The following is a 15,806-nucleotide window of genomic DNA, read 5'->3' as shown; positions in this document are numbered from 1 at the left end:
TGAATATTACTGTGAAAGTTTCCACATTCTAACCATACATGCAGATCTACATGGACAACTTTCTGGAGTTTCCTTTGCAAGTACTTAAGAAACGAAGAAATGAGAGAAAGGGGAGGGGGGTTATTTATGATTACATAATTTGTATTTCATGAAGAAATTGTTATATCTTAGTGTTCTTTCTGTTTTCATGCCACTTGCAAGGTGAGATACTTTTGTAATTTATTTACACATCACAAAAATAAAACTATTTTTAAGAAAAGAGCACTGAAGGTTGGTGACAATGATTTGTAAGTGGAGAAATGAAAAGTCAAAGTTCCTAATAACATTTGGGTACTAGTTAGATATAGCGGAAACACATTTAACTCGTTTATTTTTAAATAAAATTCATTTCTACTTACCTAATATGCATAGCGGAATATTTTTCAACTTGGGATTATTTTTTTAACGAATAAAACGTTATTTTTAACATTATAAGTATTTATTGGTCGTCGCTAATTGGCAGCCAAATTTTGACTCACGTTGTCTATTGTCAGCTGATATGCAGTGTTTCCAAACTTATGAACCGATAAATGCCACACAAACTATTCACAAAAGTTTTTTAAGCGAAAATTGATCCACAAACCATTCACAGAAGGTTAGGTTAGGCGAACATAGAAAATTGAATTGGAAAAAAAACAACTGCTCACACGTCATCTTGTAAAACTACCGCGTGGTTGCTGCACTGACAGGTGGTTACATAATCGAACGCACGGAACATTTGATTCACCTAGTCGACGGTAATGGTGGCACGAGCTATCGTGCTACGGAGATACATGAATGTCAAAAAATACCTTATTTACAGGCCGAATAACTTGCACAATTCGAAAAAGAAACACTTTTCCCAGCTTCAGAAAGTCCACAAGAACTAAATTTCGTAAGTACTTTCTCGTCTTTTCTCCTGTAAATTTCAAGAAATGTGTTTCCGCTATATCTTATCATATTAATTGAAGAACAAAATTCTTCTCAATACATTATTCAACTCTTGATGTGCAACTATGCTACATTCTTACATTCAACAACAAAAGATTGTTTACCATAGAATAACATACAATTGCGATCACTACAATAAACAATGAACAAAATTTAAGTAAATGCAACAGTGCATATACATGGACTGTGTCTCTTAGCATGAATAAAATTGAAAATTTTGGATAGACACAAGATATGTCAAGTCATAAATGAGGCTTACTTTTACAAAAAATACATCAGTATTTTTTTTAAAATCAAATAATAAATTAACATTTACAATTTATTTTATCATTATCTTTTCAAGTATTTACAACATTTAGATCAATTATAGCAGTGTTGCATTTGCTTGTTTATAAAAGTTAACTATAAGTCAGCCAACATTGAGCTTCTCCCTTTGCTAAAAAAGCATTGCACAAAAAATATAAGTATTGATGCAAGACACGTCCACATTCACCCTATGTTACTATGCAAAACAAACTTTTGTACAAAAAATAAGCACATGCCATTCTTAAAAACATATATTAGTGACAACTTACCCTTTCAGATTCCAAGGATTCATTCGAGCCCTTTAATACTGAACCAGATTGTTGGCAAGCCTGCTTAAATTCCAGAAAAAATTCCAGTTTGCAGATACAATGAACGCAAACCAAGTAAGAAAGAGATTCTACCTCTGGAAGCTGTAATAAAATAACAATAACAATAGATACACATAAGCTATGCTGAAACACAACAAGAACAACAAACAAAACTAAATAACGCATAACCAATATGAAAACATATATAGTAGTTATACCTTACCAAATAACACATAATGCAAATTCCCAAGGCAGAATTAATACACATTAAAAGCTGGCATAAAAACATACAAAAATTTGAAAAATAAAATATCTGATTAGCCCTGATACAAATAAGCAGAGAAAGCAGCCATTTTTAACAAAACATGCACCATAGTAAAACCCATCTTTTTAGAAACAGGAACAATGGCTTCAGCTATTAGTTATCTGCTTCTTATTACAACTAGATACAGAATTAGTCACAGATTTATGTTCAATTCTTAATTAAAATTTCCTGTACGATGACCACATCAATTCAATGTCATGTTATGGGATTTTAGACACGGTGAGACACTAATATACACATGAAACTTGCTTATGTATCTGCATACCTGTATATTTTATTCGGAGCTTGTTCCAATGTAGATGGCTACAGTACTTACAAAAAATAATTGAATAAAATAAACAGGGATACAGATACGCAAGAACGTTTCATGTGTATATTAATGACCACACCAAGTTAAGAATATGACATTCAATATTTTATTCAATTTAAAACTAGGCTCTGATTATTATGTTTTAAATTATACAAAGAGTATTTTATGTTCATATTCAGGTTCAACGTTAGGCATTGCTATTAATTCTAATTTGCCTTTGAGGCATCATGCTGTTGCACAAGGCCAGTATTCTCAAGCTGCAGAGTGCTGTCACATCATTTAGCTACTCTGCAAGTAACTAATCGGTAGTTTAAGGTGCCTATTGTAGATTGTTTCATCACTGGGAATTCTCTGCAAGATTTTGTACAATGCACATTCTCTCATGCAAGCACATTTTATTTTGGTCATTTATGATTTCCAGATTTTTAAAAAAAATTAATATTAAAATTTCTTATGCCACATGGTAGAACATTCACACTTATCTTGTAGCGAGAACATGATAAGTTGGATTTTACCATGCTTTTATAAAATGTCAATTTGTGGAATATAAATGTTGTTACTTTTAGACATATGAAATATCATCCCCATTATTTTTTAACTGATTCAAATATACAGGGTGTCATTTTAATGGCGCCCACGGACCACAGATTCGTATAGAGGACATTAAAACAAACAGCTTTTCCCAGTAACATTTTTCTCGTTGGTGCGTCGATTCGACGCTACAGCCGTTCAAAAAAGACCGTTTTGCCGCCTGGATGCTGGCAACCCAACACAACATTTAATCGTACCTGTGACGTCATATCCTGCGGCGAAATAGCGCACGGCAGTGTTGCAAGGAACACACAAATTTTGTGAAAAATGACAAACTACCAACCACATTATTAGCTGTAAAACAAAGCGAGAAACGCGTCCAGAAGACCGAACATCATAGCCTACCAGCCAGAAGATCAGCAGTCATCGCAGGGGAAGGGCGAAGTGAACCAATGATATGAGAAATGGTAAAAAACGTATTCAAAATAAAATGTCAATGTCGGATTTTGTCTCACCTACATCTAAAATATCAACAAAAAAAAAATATATTGGACTTACAGCTTACATGTGGCTGTTTACGCCCAACTATATGTCAAATGTTTGCAAATCTCGTTGCAAGGTTGATATCTACAGGTTTTTGTCCAGATGCCATGCGCTACTTTCGTGCTGATAACGGAAGTATCCGAGGTTCACGTTGTTACATTACGGATAAAACACCTACAACCACAGTAACAACGTAATTAGTGTTTCAAACGAGACGAGACAAGACTTTGGTCTGTCTCGTCCCGTCTCGTGAAAAGGCCGTCTCGTCTCGTGTCTCGTCTCGAAAATATACGTTTGTCTCGTCTCGAAAATATACGTTTGTCTCGTCCCGTGTCTCGTCTCGAAGGGTTCTGTCCCGTCTCGTCTCGTAAAAGTAATGCAGGGACAGCATGAAATAATGACTTTTTGCCATATAACATTCCCCCCCCCATAGATAAAATTTATCAAGCAGAGAGGGGATACAAGTACCCAGAGGGGGAGAAATCCCCCATCCCCCCTACAAATACCATCCTGCACGTTATAGCAGTAGTTTTTACTTTAAAGGTGTTAAATATACAGTATTTAAGCTGTTTTAAGGATAAACAAATAATAAATTTCGTTACTATGGAAAAGAAAACAAAGCCCGCAATTTTCGTAAGGTTTACAATATTTTTCATAAATTTTCCATTCAAAGAAATTATCGAGAATACTTCTCTCTCACAATATTTTTATACAGATAGATATCTGAATCGGTATTTAGTAAAGTACTTCTATCTGGAGTACTATTACAGCTTAAATACATTGAAAAATGGAAGTAATACTGGATTTCGGAAGAGTATAAAAACTAAATAAGATAGTCTTTTTTTTATGTAATAGACGCTGATTTGGGTTTCCAAAGAATATCCTTTACTCAGAGTAAATAATAATTCGCAACTGATTAATTATAATGTTTGTATTTTTTTCGAGACTTTCGAGACGAGACGAGACTTTTCACGAGCCGTCTCGGCCCGTCCCGTGTCTCGTCTCGAAAATGAGACGAGACAGGTGGTCAGTCTCTTCTCATCTCGAATTTTGAAACGCTTGTCCCGTCTCGTGGGCAACACTAAACGTAATGATGAATCAGTAACGAATATACTGCCCTGTTCACATTTGCAAACTATTACATGTGTATCGGGTGCATAGATAAACACATAGTCGTCTTAGAGCTTGTATTACTACTACTTATATCCCTGTATTTTCAATCATTTTTGCCACTTGCCTCATAATACTCTGAATATACATTATATTATCTGTTGCTTACCTTTTGGAATTTTGAATTATTTCATTTCTATTTTGTCATCTGTTCAACTAGTATCAGAAAAACGAAGTGGCTAGACTAAATTGTAGATGCCAACTTGGTAACTAGATTTGCAAATATTTGACATGTAAGCTGAGACAAAATTCGATATGACCACTTCCACTTGAATTCTATTTTCTTTCTACTATTTTTCGTATCGTTTGTTTACTTCCTGTTAGGTTACAAAACGTGCTTTCTCGTTTTGTGTTAATGTGGCTGATTGTAGCCATGTGATTTTTTCACAGAGTATGTGTGTTCCTGGCAACCATGGAACGCATCGCTTCACGACGAGATATGACGTCACCAATGCAATCAAATGTCGTGTGTGGTTGCCAGCATTCAGGCGGCAAAACAGGCTTTTTTGAACTACTGTAGTGCCGAAACGACGCACCAACGAGAAAAATGTTACGGAGAAAAGTTGTTTGTTTTGATGTCCTCTATACGTTTCCGTGGTCCGTGGGCGCCATTAAAATGACACCCTGTATATGATTTGTAAATAGAGATCCAATCAGACTCAGTATCTGAATATCAATGCTATAAAAATTGTTTTTTGCATTATAAATATCATCCGAGTTTGACACTACTGACTGAATACTGTCTTGTCTCCACTTTTCATCGGAAGTGAGTTGATGACACTATTGTGTTCCATGCATCATGTTCCGAAGTGATGTATCTGGATGTCAACTCAGTATTCACAAAGTTTTCAACATATTTTTCAAAACAAATTAAAATCGTACAACTTATATGGGCTTAGAAAGGATTAATTTGTTCCAAAATTCTCAGTCAAATACTTATTGACTCGCACAAAAACAAATAAAATGTATGAAACACAACGCAAAGCAACTTACAAAATACTTTTAAAATATTCAAATCTCAATATGGTTCTCCTACTTTTACGAGATATACATAAAAAAAAAAGACATACTGACTCAAATAACCAAAAACTCAATATGCTGACCAAGCTAGAATTTATTTTATTTTAAAACAAACTAAATGTTACATTTCAATCTTCTAGCAAGGTATTCTTCAGACTCTGCACCAAATACAAATGAAATAAGGTACAAAACAGGAAGATATATACAGGTGTTAATTTTAACTTGACATATGAAAATAGCGGGAGTGATATGCATGTGAGGAAAATTTGGTCCAAACAAACCATGATCCTTGTCGGGGGGGGGGGGGGGGGGGAGAGTTAATGGCGTACAAATGAGCCCCCGCACAGGACCCCCCTGGGGGGCAGGGGTGGCACGTTGTGTTTTTCAAATACGAACCCCCGAATTTTGTTTCATTTTGGGATTCGCGGAGTCAAAATAAATAATAATTATGCTTGACATGGGTGCAACAACATGCAAAATAAAAAAGATATGGCCATGTGTATGTTTGGAAACACATAAATGTCGTGCATGGAAAAACGGTAGCAGGCCACCACGAAAATACGAAGAATGGCATGTGCAGAGGAAAATTTCATTGCTGTCGATGGTGTCATTGAAGAGTGGAAGAAGTACCAAAAGAAGAGTGCGGAGGGGATAGGGGGACGGGGCAGCATGCAAGGAACAAAGTGGAAATACATCTGCTGGATTAATGCAGATGGCATGGAGATGAGGGAAACACAAAACTTATTCAGGGATGCCAGAAAAATGTAGGAGATGGGAAGGATGGAATGCAAATACTATTACCCTCGAACCTGTGGAGTGCTTGTTTCAAGGGAGTTTCCTTGCCTCTCACCTGTGGGGTGCTTGTTTCACGTGAGTCTCCTTGCCTCTCACCTGTGGGGTGCTTGTTTCACGTGAGTCTCCTTGCCTCTCACCTGTGGGGTGCTTGTTTCACGTGAGTTCCCTTGCCTCTCACGTGTGGGGTGCTTGTTTCAAGTGAGTCCCCTTGCCTCTCAACTGTGGGGGTGGGGTGGTACGTGGGCATACATGCCTTACACAACAAATGCTCGAAATGGTGACCATGAACGTCGATACATTTATTTATTCTTGCATGAAATGACTGTTCACAACGCAAAAGTGTGGCAGCATCAATTTGTGTGCAAGCATTTCGTATTCGTTGCATCATGTCGTTGCGCGTTGTGGGTACAGTTTGATACACCATTCCTTTAAGAAAACCCCACAAAAAGAAATCTGGCGCAGTAAGGTCTGGTGATCTAGCCGGCCAATTGACAGGACCACGTCGTCCGATCCAGCGATGATGGAACTTGCGTGTTAATACTTCCTGAGCTATGGCAGCATAATGCGCAGGACAACCATCATGCTGATACCACATGGCCTGTCGCTGTGCAAGGCTTAGATCCTCCAGCAATATCGGTAGTTCGTCCTGCAAGAAATTGCGATACTTTCGCCCATTCAATGTACTGACCACGAGCGTTGATGTTCAACTTCACGCTACCAGTGTGGGTTGTCGGCACTCCAGTAGTGCATGTTGTGCCGGTTAACCTGGCCATGGTTTATGAATGTTGCTTCGTTGGAGAACAGAACGTCCCGAAAGAATGCCGGATTTCGATGTATTTGTCCATGTGTCCATTCACAAAACACCATCCGTGCACGAGAATCATCACCATGAAGTTCCTGGTGCAGGGACACATGGTACGGGTGAAACTTGTGCCTCTTGAGTATGTTCCAAACACTGACATGGGACATCCCACTCTGGCGAGCTATGTTACGCGTGCTGGAATGGGGATCATACGCCACTGCAGCTAATACAGCGATTTCATTATTTTCCCCAGTGACAGTTCTACGATGCCTTCTTTGTTGCGGACACACGCTTCCTACTGTTGCAAATTGCTTGACAACCCTGGCGAAAGTCGACCGCGAACGCACTCTGTTCGGATAGCGTTTGGCATATTCGGTGACAGCATTGTCCACATTCCGTCGACATTCACCATACATGAATATCATTTCAATTCTGTCTTCCACAGATACACGCTCCATCGTCCTAGGTATACCTGCACTTTTACCCTGCACTCGCTTCGAACACGGGCACGTCAACTAACCTTCTGAAGCACTCACGCCCAATAACCACCTATTTCCCCAAGCAAACACTGGCACAGAGAGCTGACTTCAGCGCAAGGTCAAATGGTCTAGTTTGTACCTTACGTGTGGCTGGCATCTGATAACACAGCTGATCCGACAACGTCGGTGGCGATAACATACTCTTCGCGTGAGTTCTGGAAACACGATTTACATCCTCTACCACTTCACTTTTCTGGCACAGGAACAGTTCGTTATTTTGTTTCCCTCATATCCTTGGCATCTGCATTAATCCAGCAGATGTATTTCCACTTTGTTCCTTGCATGCTGCCCCCTCCCCCTATCCCCTCCGCACTCTTCTTTTGATACTTCTTCCACTCTTCAATGACACCATCGACAGCAATGAAATTTTCCTCTGCACACGCCATTCTTCGTATTTTCGTGGGGGCCTGTTACCATTTTTCCATGCACGACATTTACGTGTTTCCAAACATACACATGGCCATATCTTTTTTATTTCGCATGTTGTTGCACCCATGTCAAGCATAATTATTGTTTATTTTGACTCCGCGAATCCCAAAATGAAACAAAATTCGGGGGTTCCTATTTGAAAAACACAACGTGCCACCCCTGCCCCCCAGGGGGGCCCTGTGCGGGGGCTCATTTGTACGCCATTAACTCCCCCCCCCCCCGACAAGGATCATGGTTTGTTTGGACCAAATTTTCCTCACATGCATATCACTCCCGTTATTTTCATATGTCAAGTTAAAATTAACACCCTGTATACACAAAAATCACTCCCCTCCAGACACAAGATTATTAGAAAGTTGTTTATCTGGAACATTCCTTTCCAGGTGTTCCAGCAGGTGGCCTTCTCCTGTCAATTGTTGTTTCACCTGACAGGTGATTTAGATAAACATTTCTTTTCAGCTGGAACATAGTTGGGCTCCTTATGTCAAGCTCTTTTCCTTATCTCTCTTTCTTCATTCCTCTTCCTTCTTCTCTCCTCCTTCGATCTTGTCCTTTCCACACTTTCTAACACCTTCTTCCATTCTTTGTTTATCTTCAGCCCCTCATTCCAGTTCATTGTGTCTTCTTCACCTTTCTTTTCTATTTCCTTGGCCTCCTTCCATTTTCTCACTAGTATTCTCTTCTCGCTTCCTATCTGCTTAGCCTCATCCCACTCTATGTCATGTTGTGTTTCTCTTGTGTGCTTAAATATCGCCTCTCTCTCTCTCTCTCTCTCTCAAGTCGTACATCACCCTTATGTTCATTCAACCTGTCTTTCAGCCTCTTTTTCATTTCTCCTATGTACACACACTGACATTCTTTACACTTCACTTCGTAGACAATCCCTTCCTCTTCCTCTTCTCTGTTTTCCTTTTTCTTGTTTGCATTCTTCGCTATTCTTAATGCCCGCTTTCCTAAGCACTTTGCATAACTTTTCCATGGTCTTCCCCATACGCCTTATGCCAAACCACCTCTTTTTTCAATTCTCTTCCTCTTCCCCCCTGTCACTTTTCTTCCTTCTTCTGTTTATGTCCAGTCTATCCTCCTCTTTGTAGCCATTCTTTTCAAGCTGTTTTCATAGGCTATTTATTTTGCCTTCCTTTTCACATTCTTTCGTGCATATTTTCTTGGTTCTGTCCTCCATATTCTTTATAAAATTGTTTACTGTCACCTCACTTACATCACTTCTTTTGTGACAGAATACCCCTGCTGCACACTTCTGATGCCAAGTGGTTTCAATTTCTTGTCCTCTCTTCCTTTTCATCAATATATCTAGGTAGCTTATCTTGTCTTCTTCTTCTATTTCGAGTTCCAGCAATGGTGAGTTTTCACATTCCAGGTGAAACAACAATTGGCAGGAGAAGGCCACCTGCTGGAACACCTGGAAAGGAATGTTCCAGATAAATAACTTTCTAATAATCATGTGTCTCGAGGGGAGTGATTTTTGTGTATATATATCTTCCTGCTTTGTACCTTATTTCATTTGTATTTGGTACAGAGTCTGAGAAGACCTTGCTAGAAGGTGGAAACGTAACGTTTAGTTTATGATTTAAAATAAAATATATTCTGCCTTGGTCAGCATATTGAGTTTTTGGTTAGCATGAAAACAAGGCTTAATGGTGTTATAAATGACTCAAATAAAAGGAAAAGAATGTTGTCACTTTTCAATATAGTTATTTTGACAACTCTGACATTTCATATGGTTTCTCCAGACAAGTAATCTACATTCTCAACAATGTACCGTCATTTTATTCTTCTTAATTCCACCAAATTCATTTCTGGCATGCTGATTTAAAGTAGGAAATGTTCCTGCCTGTGGTACTGAGTGCCGCCAAAGGGGGACCAGACAGGTCACTTCAGAGGTGTGTAAGCAACTGAAAGAACACCAGAAAAAAGGTGCGAATGCCTCTATGTTTTCATGGGTATAGTGTAGATAGGTTACCTAGTGCTTTCCCGACTATTATTTCACTGGTAAGGAAAATAATTCAAAATTTTAAAAAAGGCGGCACTCAGTGCCTTTGTGCGGGTTATGGAGGGTAAACCTGTGTGTGCCAAATTGGAAGGTAAGGAACATTATTGTTCCATGGAAATATATATGCAGCATAAAAGTACTCATAAAGAGAAATATATGTAAGTCATGATCTCAACACACAGAAGAATACTTTGTCTTTATATTCATGCTAGTAGCAAATATTATACCAAATCCCAAACTTTGTCTGTTAGCCTATGTTTATATCCTTATTTACCTGTCATATAAGATCTCATTACCTACAACTAATAATACATATTGTCCAAAAAATCCACAACTAGATTCCAGACTTGTGTGTGTGTGTGCACATTTAAAATCTCCAATTATAAATTATAATTATACCACCAATTTTCGGACAGAAAAAAATGAGAGCAAGGTTTTCCACACATTACTTTTGAGTAATGAATGCAATACAGAGGAACTGAAAGTTTTGCTGAGGGAAACATTAGCAACTGCAGGGATTTGCAACACCTTTGTGTATATGTTCCTGACCCAGTGCTCTTACAATACATGCACACACACACAATATAATTATTATCATGTTAAAAAATATATATTTCTTTTTCAAGGTATTTGTTGATACAGCTGACTGTCAATTATTTAAATCTTCGAATGTGGATTTCAAGATTTTAATACACTAGTTATATTCAGGGTTAGAAAAATACAGAGTGACCAGTTGCCATGGCACCTGCAAATTTTTACCTGGCACCTGAATTTTCAGAGTTCGCTTGTAAAAATTTCAATTACTTTTTAAAAAAAATAACGAGTACATATTGACTTGGTTTAACTTGCTTCACTTTTCTGACACTTTTGACTAATCACAAAGATGAGGATGAGTGATGATACGATGAAATTGTTAAAAGGGCACTCACAAAGAGCACCCATGCCCCGGCCAGGTTTCAAACCTGGGACCTCAGGCAGCTATAGGATGTGTTTTTTTCTGTATTTTGGTGAAAAATTAAATAAAAACACATAATGCAAATTTGTAAAGATGACTGGAGCTGACTGATGGCTATTTCCATGTGTCTTAAAAAATGAATTACTTTTAATTCAGGCTTATATTAAATAATGAATTAGGTGTTTTAAGGTCTCATTTTAAATATGTAGCTTTATATAAGTTTATTCATGGTTTTTCTTACCCCGTATTTGCAAACGCACACACACACACAAAATCTGGCTCGTGAATTACTTGTAATTTTGTAACAAGTGGCTTGAAAAAGAAAATACTAGTTAATTTTAAATTAAGGTAACTATGTATTATGGGAGCTCCAAAACTGTAAGTACCACTCCATTATTATTTGGGTGCTTATAAACAATGAAGAAATGCACATTCAGTAAGTTGTAACTTAAATATTTGTTTTCATACTGAGCACGAACAAAAAAATTCTGGGTACCAGTAAAATTAACGGTAAATATACGATATCGCCTGAACACCTCTCACTCGTTTATTTCGTTAATTTTAGCATTGATACTTACCTATTCTGTATTGCGGAAGATTCTTTAAGGTGAAGTTATGCCTTTTTCCATAAAATAGTGTCAACTTTTCATATTACGAGTCATTATTTGTATTCCTTGTTCTGCTTGGGTAACAGACAATATGCACTCGTAATGGATCATCATGCGTCGTCCTTGTGTTTTGTCGATTTGGAGTGGGTATGCAGTGTTTCAACCTTCTTCTGACGGATAGCCCCAAAAAACATTCACGATAACCCCAAAAACATTCACGATATTCCCACGGACCATTTCCAGCAATGTTAGGTTAGGCTGGGCTGGGTTAGGTAAGCATAGTTAAAAAAAGAAGAAGAAAATTATCGTAGGAAACACTGGTGAGACCGCGTGACTTTCGACGCTCGCACCATCTGCAGGTACATAATGGAAACAACGGCATAATGTCAGAAAATGCAAGTTCCCTACATAAATAGTGATTATTTCTTGTTCTGCAGCATTCTGTGGTGAAGTTTTCAGTTTCCGCGAAAGAAAATAACTCGAAAAACTTCGACAATGCTACAGAAACTCATTTCAGTAAGTAGTTTCTCCTGTAAATTTGAAGAAATCCGTTCGGGCGATATCGCATATTTACCAAATTAACTTTATAAGAGACAGATACATATATCACTGTTTTGTTGATTACAACATTGCTAAACTAAATATTTCTCAAATTCAAATTTAATATCTGGAAAAAGCTACACTCATGAATTAGCACACTGAACAAAACAAACTTCACAACTGAAGGTGGTATTGATAAAAAGTTTGTTTTTGAAATACCAATGAAATCTATAACATCTAGTATTGACTGCTCATACATTGCAAACATGAAAGATTAGCTGCTACTATTTAGGAAACACTGGCAGATGTTTTTAAAACAAGAGCTTTCAGTAAAAAAAAAAAACACAACGAACTGCTATTTCTTGTTAAAATCTAAATGAGTAACTTTCCTTCATAACAATTTGCCATTTTCCATAAACATACGATATGTGAATTTCAACATGTCAAAGAATAATAGCTTACTCGAAGGCAGATCATAACTACGAAGATGTGTATAGAGACCTGCACAAGACCCGGAAAAAAAAACGTCTGTGAGGAGGCACGCCTACAATAATATGCAACATGAACGTCGAGCCCAGGTGCTCGACATCGCGCCAGCGAGCTTAAACGTCACAGCTGTATATAGGTCTCGATGCCTGATAGGCTTTTTCTTTACCTGGGTCCTAAGAAGACCCGTGAGACTCGCTGTAGTTCCTGCAGGTAGACGCGAGGACTACTGTCAGTGTTGCCAATGGCCATTATATTTCACTACACATGGAAATATTTTAATTTCTGCAAGACGCAGGTGCCTTCAGTTTGTATAACCATTGGCGTAGCAAGGGGTGGGCAAAGTGTGTGACCAGCCTGGGCCTCGTGCATGTAGGGGCTTTGCGTCCCATGAGGTTGATACGAAAAATGTAATAAATGGAAGTGAGAAAAATAGAAAAGGTTAATTTTTGTGGGCAATAAAATTAAAACTTTTTTTTAAATCTGGTTTTATATTCTAGATTAATGTCATAATTTGAATGAATACGTCAAATCAGAGGCGGGTGGGAGCACTAAACCTAAGGGGCCCCGAAAAGTCAAAATAATTATCATTTCTCATTTGAAACATTAATGCAAAAATTGATTGGACATTTTTATCCATTTATTCTATTCTTGTATAAAAAGTGCTTTGTCTTGGTTTTTCTTTCTGTCTCGTGACCTTGTATAGGCTACCCAATTTGAATATGTTAATGATAAAGCAGCTCAAACTGAGCAAAGTAAGGGGCATTTAAATGCTTCCGTTGTTTTGAACTGAAGAAGGGCATGGTTAGTTCTCCCTTCCTTTCTACAACTTCAGATGCAGCTATTGCCTCCGTAATGGGCAAATTTGGGTAAATTTTTTTGTCGCATACTATTAAATATAATTTTCGTCAGAAATTTTATTATTTTTATTATTATATATAGGCCTATATGATAACTTGCTGACGTTTTCTTGATGACTGTGTATCGATTCACATTGATATTTCAAACTTAAAGAACGGATGGGGGCTTGCATTCTAATCTCGCTCAGGGCCTCGCGATATGTTGCTATGCCACTGTATCTAAGATTTTGTGACTTCTCAAGCTAATTTCATTGTTATGTCAAACCAACTACCACATATTTTCCAAATTTGTTTCAAAGGTCTTGAAATAGGTTTATGTGTCCTGTTCCTTTTATGTCACTTTTCTGGACTTGAAATCGTAAATCTTCTCTCGGTTTCATTTTTAGGTCGTTTGTTTGTTGAAATGTGTAAATAGCCTGCTATTTGCACCCATACGAAGATACAAACTAACAATTATATTTTGCATTGTATTAGTATCAATGCGGTCTGTAGAACTAGATAACTAGCAACAACATAAGTGAACGACAATTTGTTGAAAGAGATGACAATATTCAAAAACCTTTTATAATGCAAATTCTGATTTCATGTTCCATTTTATGGACCATCGTGCCTTAGTGTTCGGATATTGAATTGACAAAATTACACCAGAGAGAAAATCTGTTTAATCGATTGATTCATTTATTTGGTCACTTTACACACAATAAGGCTAATCGGGACTGGACATACAGTTTAAAGTGGGATCCGTACCACCATATGCCTCGACTGGGTATCGAACCCGGGACCCCTTGAATACAAGGTGATGACACAAACACTGCACCATAAGGGAGCGCTCCCAAAAAATGTTTAATGTACAACAACCACCGGTCACACAAAGTCCCAAAATATTTACGAAGGCACTTCTTGCAAAACTTGGTTCGTACTCCTTTACAGGTGTCAGCAGTGGCGGCGGGGCCAAGAGGGGGTAGGTGCCTCTACTTTTTGCCATTTTTGCACCACGCTAACCTTACTTACCAAGAGACATTAAACTGTCCTTGGCCCCTTCTCCCCCAAACTCTTACACCTTGGCCCCCTAGTTTTGGAACCCAATCGCCGCCACTGGGTGTGAGTGATAAAAATGTTTTCTACCAAGGAATAAATGTCTGCAATTTCAAATTGATAAAAACGTGATGAACATTTTACGTGCTCCTTGACCAGTTTAGAATCTAAAAGCTAGCAACGGTGACTGCGTGACTCACGTATCTGGAGACTGTGCAAAACTTGAATGAGCGTTCGCTGAAGATAAGCGAGCATCGACTTGCAACGCCTTCCAGGTACCCGTGGGCTTTCGATGCTTGACGGTGTAGATTCTGCAGGTACTTTACAAAAAAGATTTCAATATGTATGTTGAACAGTAACATATTTATGTTTGCTCAATATTGAATACATTCGTTACACTTGCAATGATCTCTTGATGCTTCTGACAAAAGTCGTAATGTATCTTATATCGTAATGTATCCAGTATTGATACATCTGCTAATATCAATTCAAACATACAAACTTGCTATCCACAGAGGTAACCAGGAATAAAGCACAAAAAATAAACATTACTATTGTTTAGCAGTTTGTTGTGGTCTGCTAGTTGGTGTGCCAGGCAGCGAAGTACAGTGGGTAGGTTGAGTGGCAATTACAAATGTGAGTTATTACATGTATTCACATTTTATTTATAAAAGCTCGACAACCCCCTGCTCAAAAAAAAAATGATTAAACCCACCATGGCCAGGAGGGTCGGGTTTTTTCAAACCCTGCTGCAAGCAGAAAGGTTGCTGCTTGCCAACAGGCTGCTGAGAGAGTTTGCGGCAGTAAAATTTCACGAAATCTAGTGCAATAGAAACTAAATAAGGCACTTGGCATAAAGTACATTAAATAATATTTCAATAGTGCAAGAAGTGCCTGCATTACTTGCACTAACTATATCTTCGCCACTGGTTTTATTCTACCATCGGAAGGTTGACATTCTTAAGAAAATTAATAAAATAATTCCCTGATAAGCATAATGCATTTCTCCTTGCCTCCTACGACCAATCTGGCAGTGTTGCCAAACCTGATGAGCATAAAATACCTAATTTCACCTTAAATTGAGCTAAAGTTGACTTTCAAGGAGATAGAATTAGGAAATTTATGTTGTCAAGGAGGGGGGGGGGGGGAGATTTGCTGCTATAACCCGTAACTTTAAAGTGATGACAATCTATTCCTAGTTTTCACCGTGTAGATCTGACGGCATCACCTATCTCAATAATCCACTGACGGTTCTATGAAATCG

At 38.0% G+C, this 15,806-nt stretch overlaps 1 protein-coding gene across 2 annotated transcripts in view; it reads right to left on the bottom strand.

The window, feature by feature from the left end:
- Positions 1–15,806, bottom strand: part of LOC145978440 (uncharacterized) — a 59,534-nt gene that overhangs the window by 24,837 nt on the left and 18,891 nt on the right. The window contains exon 2 of one of the 2 annotated variants that reach the window (XM_083111085.1): positions 1,545–1,685. The exons of the other annotated variant lie outside the window; for it this stretch is intronic. Within the exon in view, the coding sequence (XP_082967211.1) occupies positions 1,545–1,685 (141 nt within the window). The remainder of the gene's footprint in view (positions 1–1,544; positions 1,686–15,806) is intronic. 2 annotated transcript variants of the gene reach the window in all.

The sequence above is a fragment of the Lepisma saccharinum genome, chromosome 1, assembly GCF_977018435.1.
Source record: "Lepisma saccharinum chromosome 1, izLepSacc3.1, whole genome shotgun sequence".
NCBI lineage: Eukaryota > Metazoa > Arthropoda > Insecta > Zygentoma > Lepismatidae > Lepisma > Lepisma saccharinum.
Note: the sequence above shows the minus strand (reverse complement) of the source record. Positions and strands in the feature narration are given on the sequence as shown.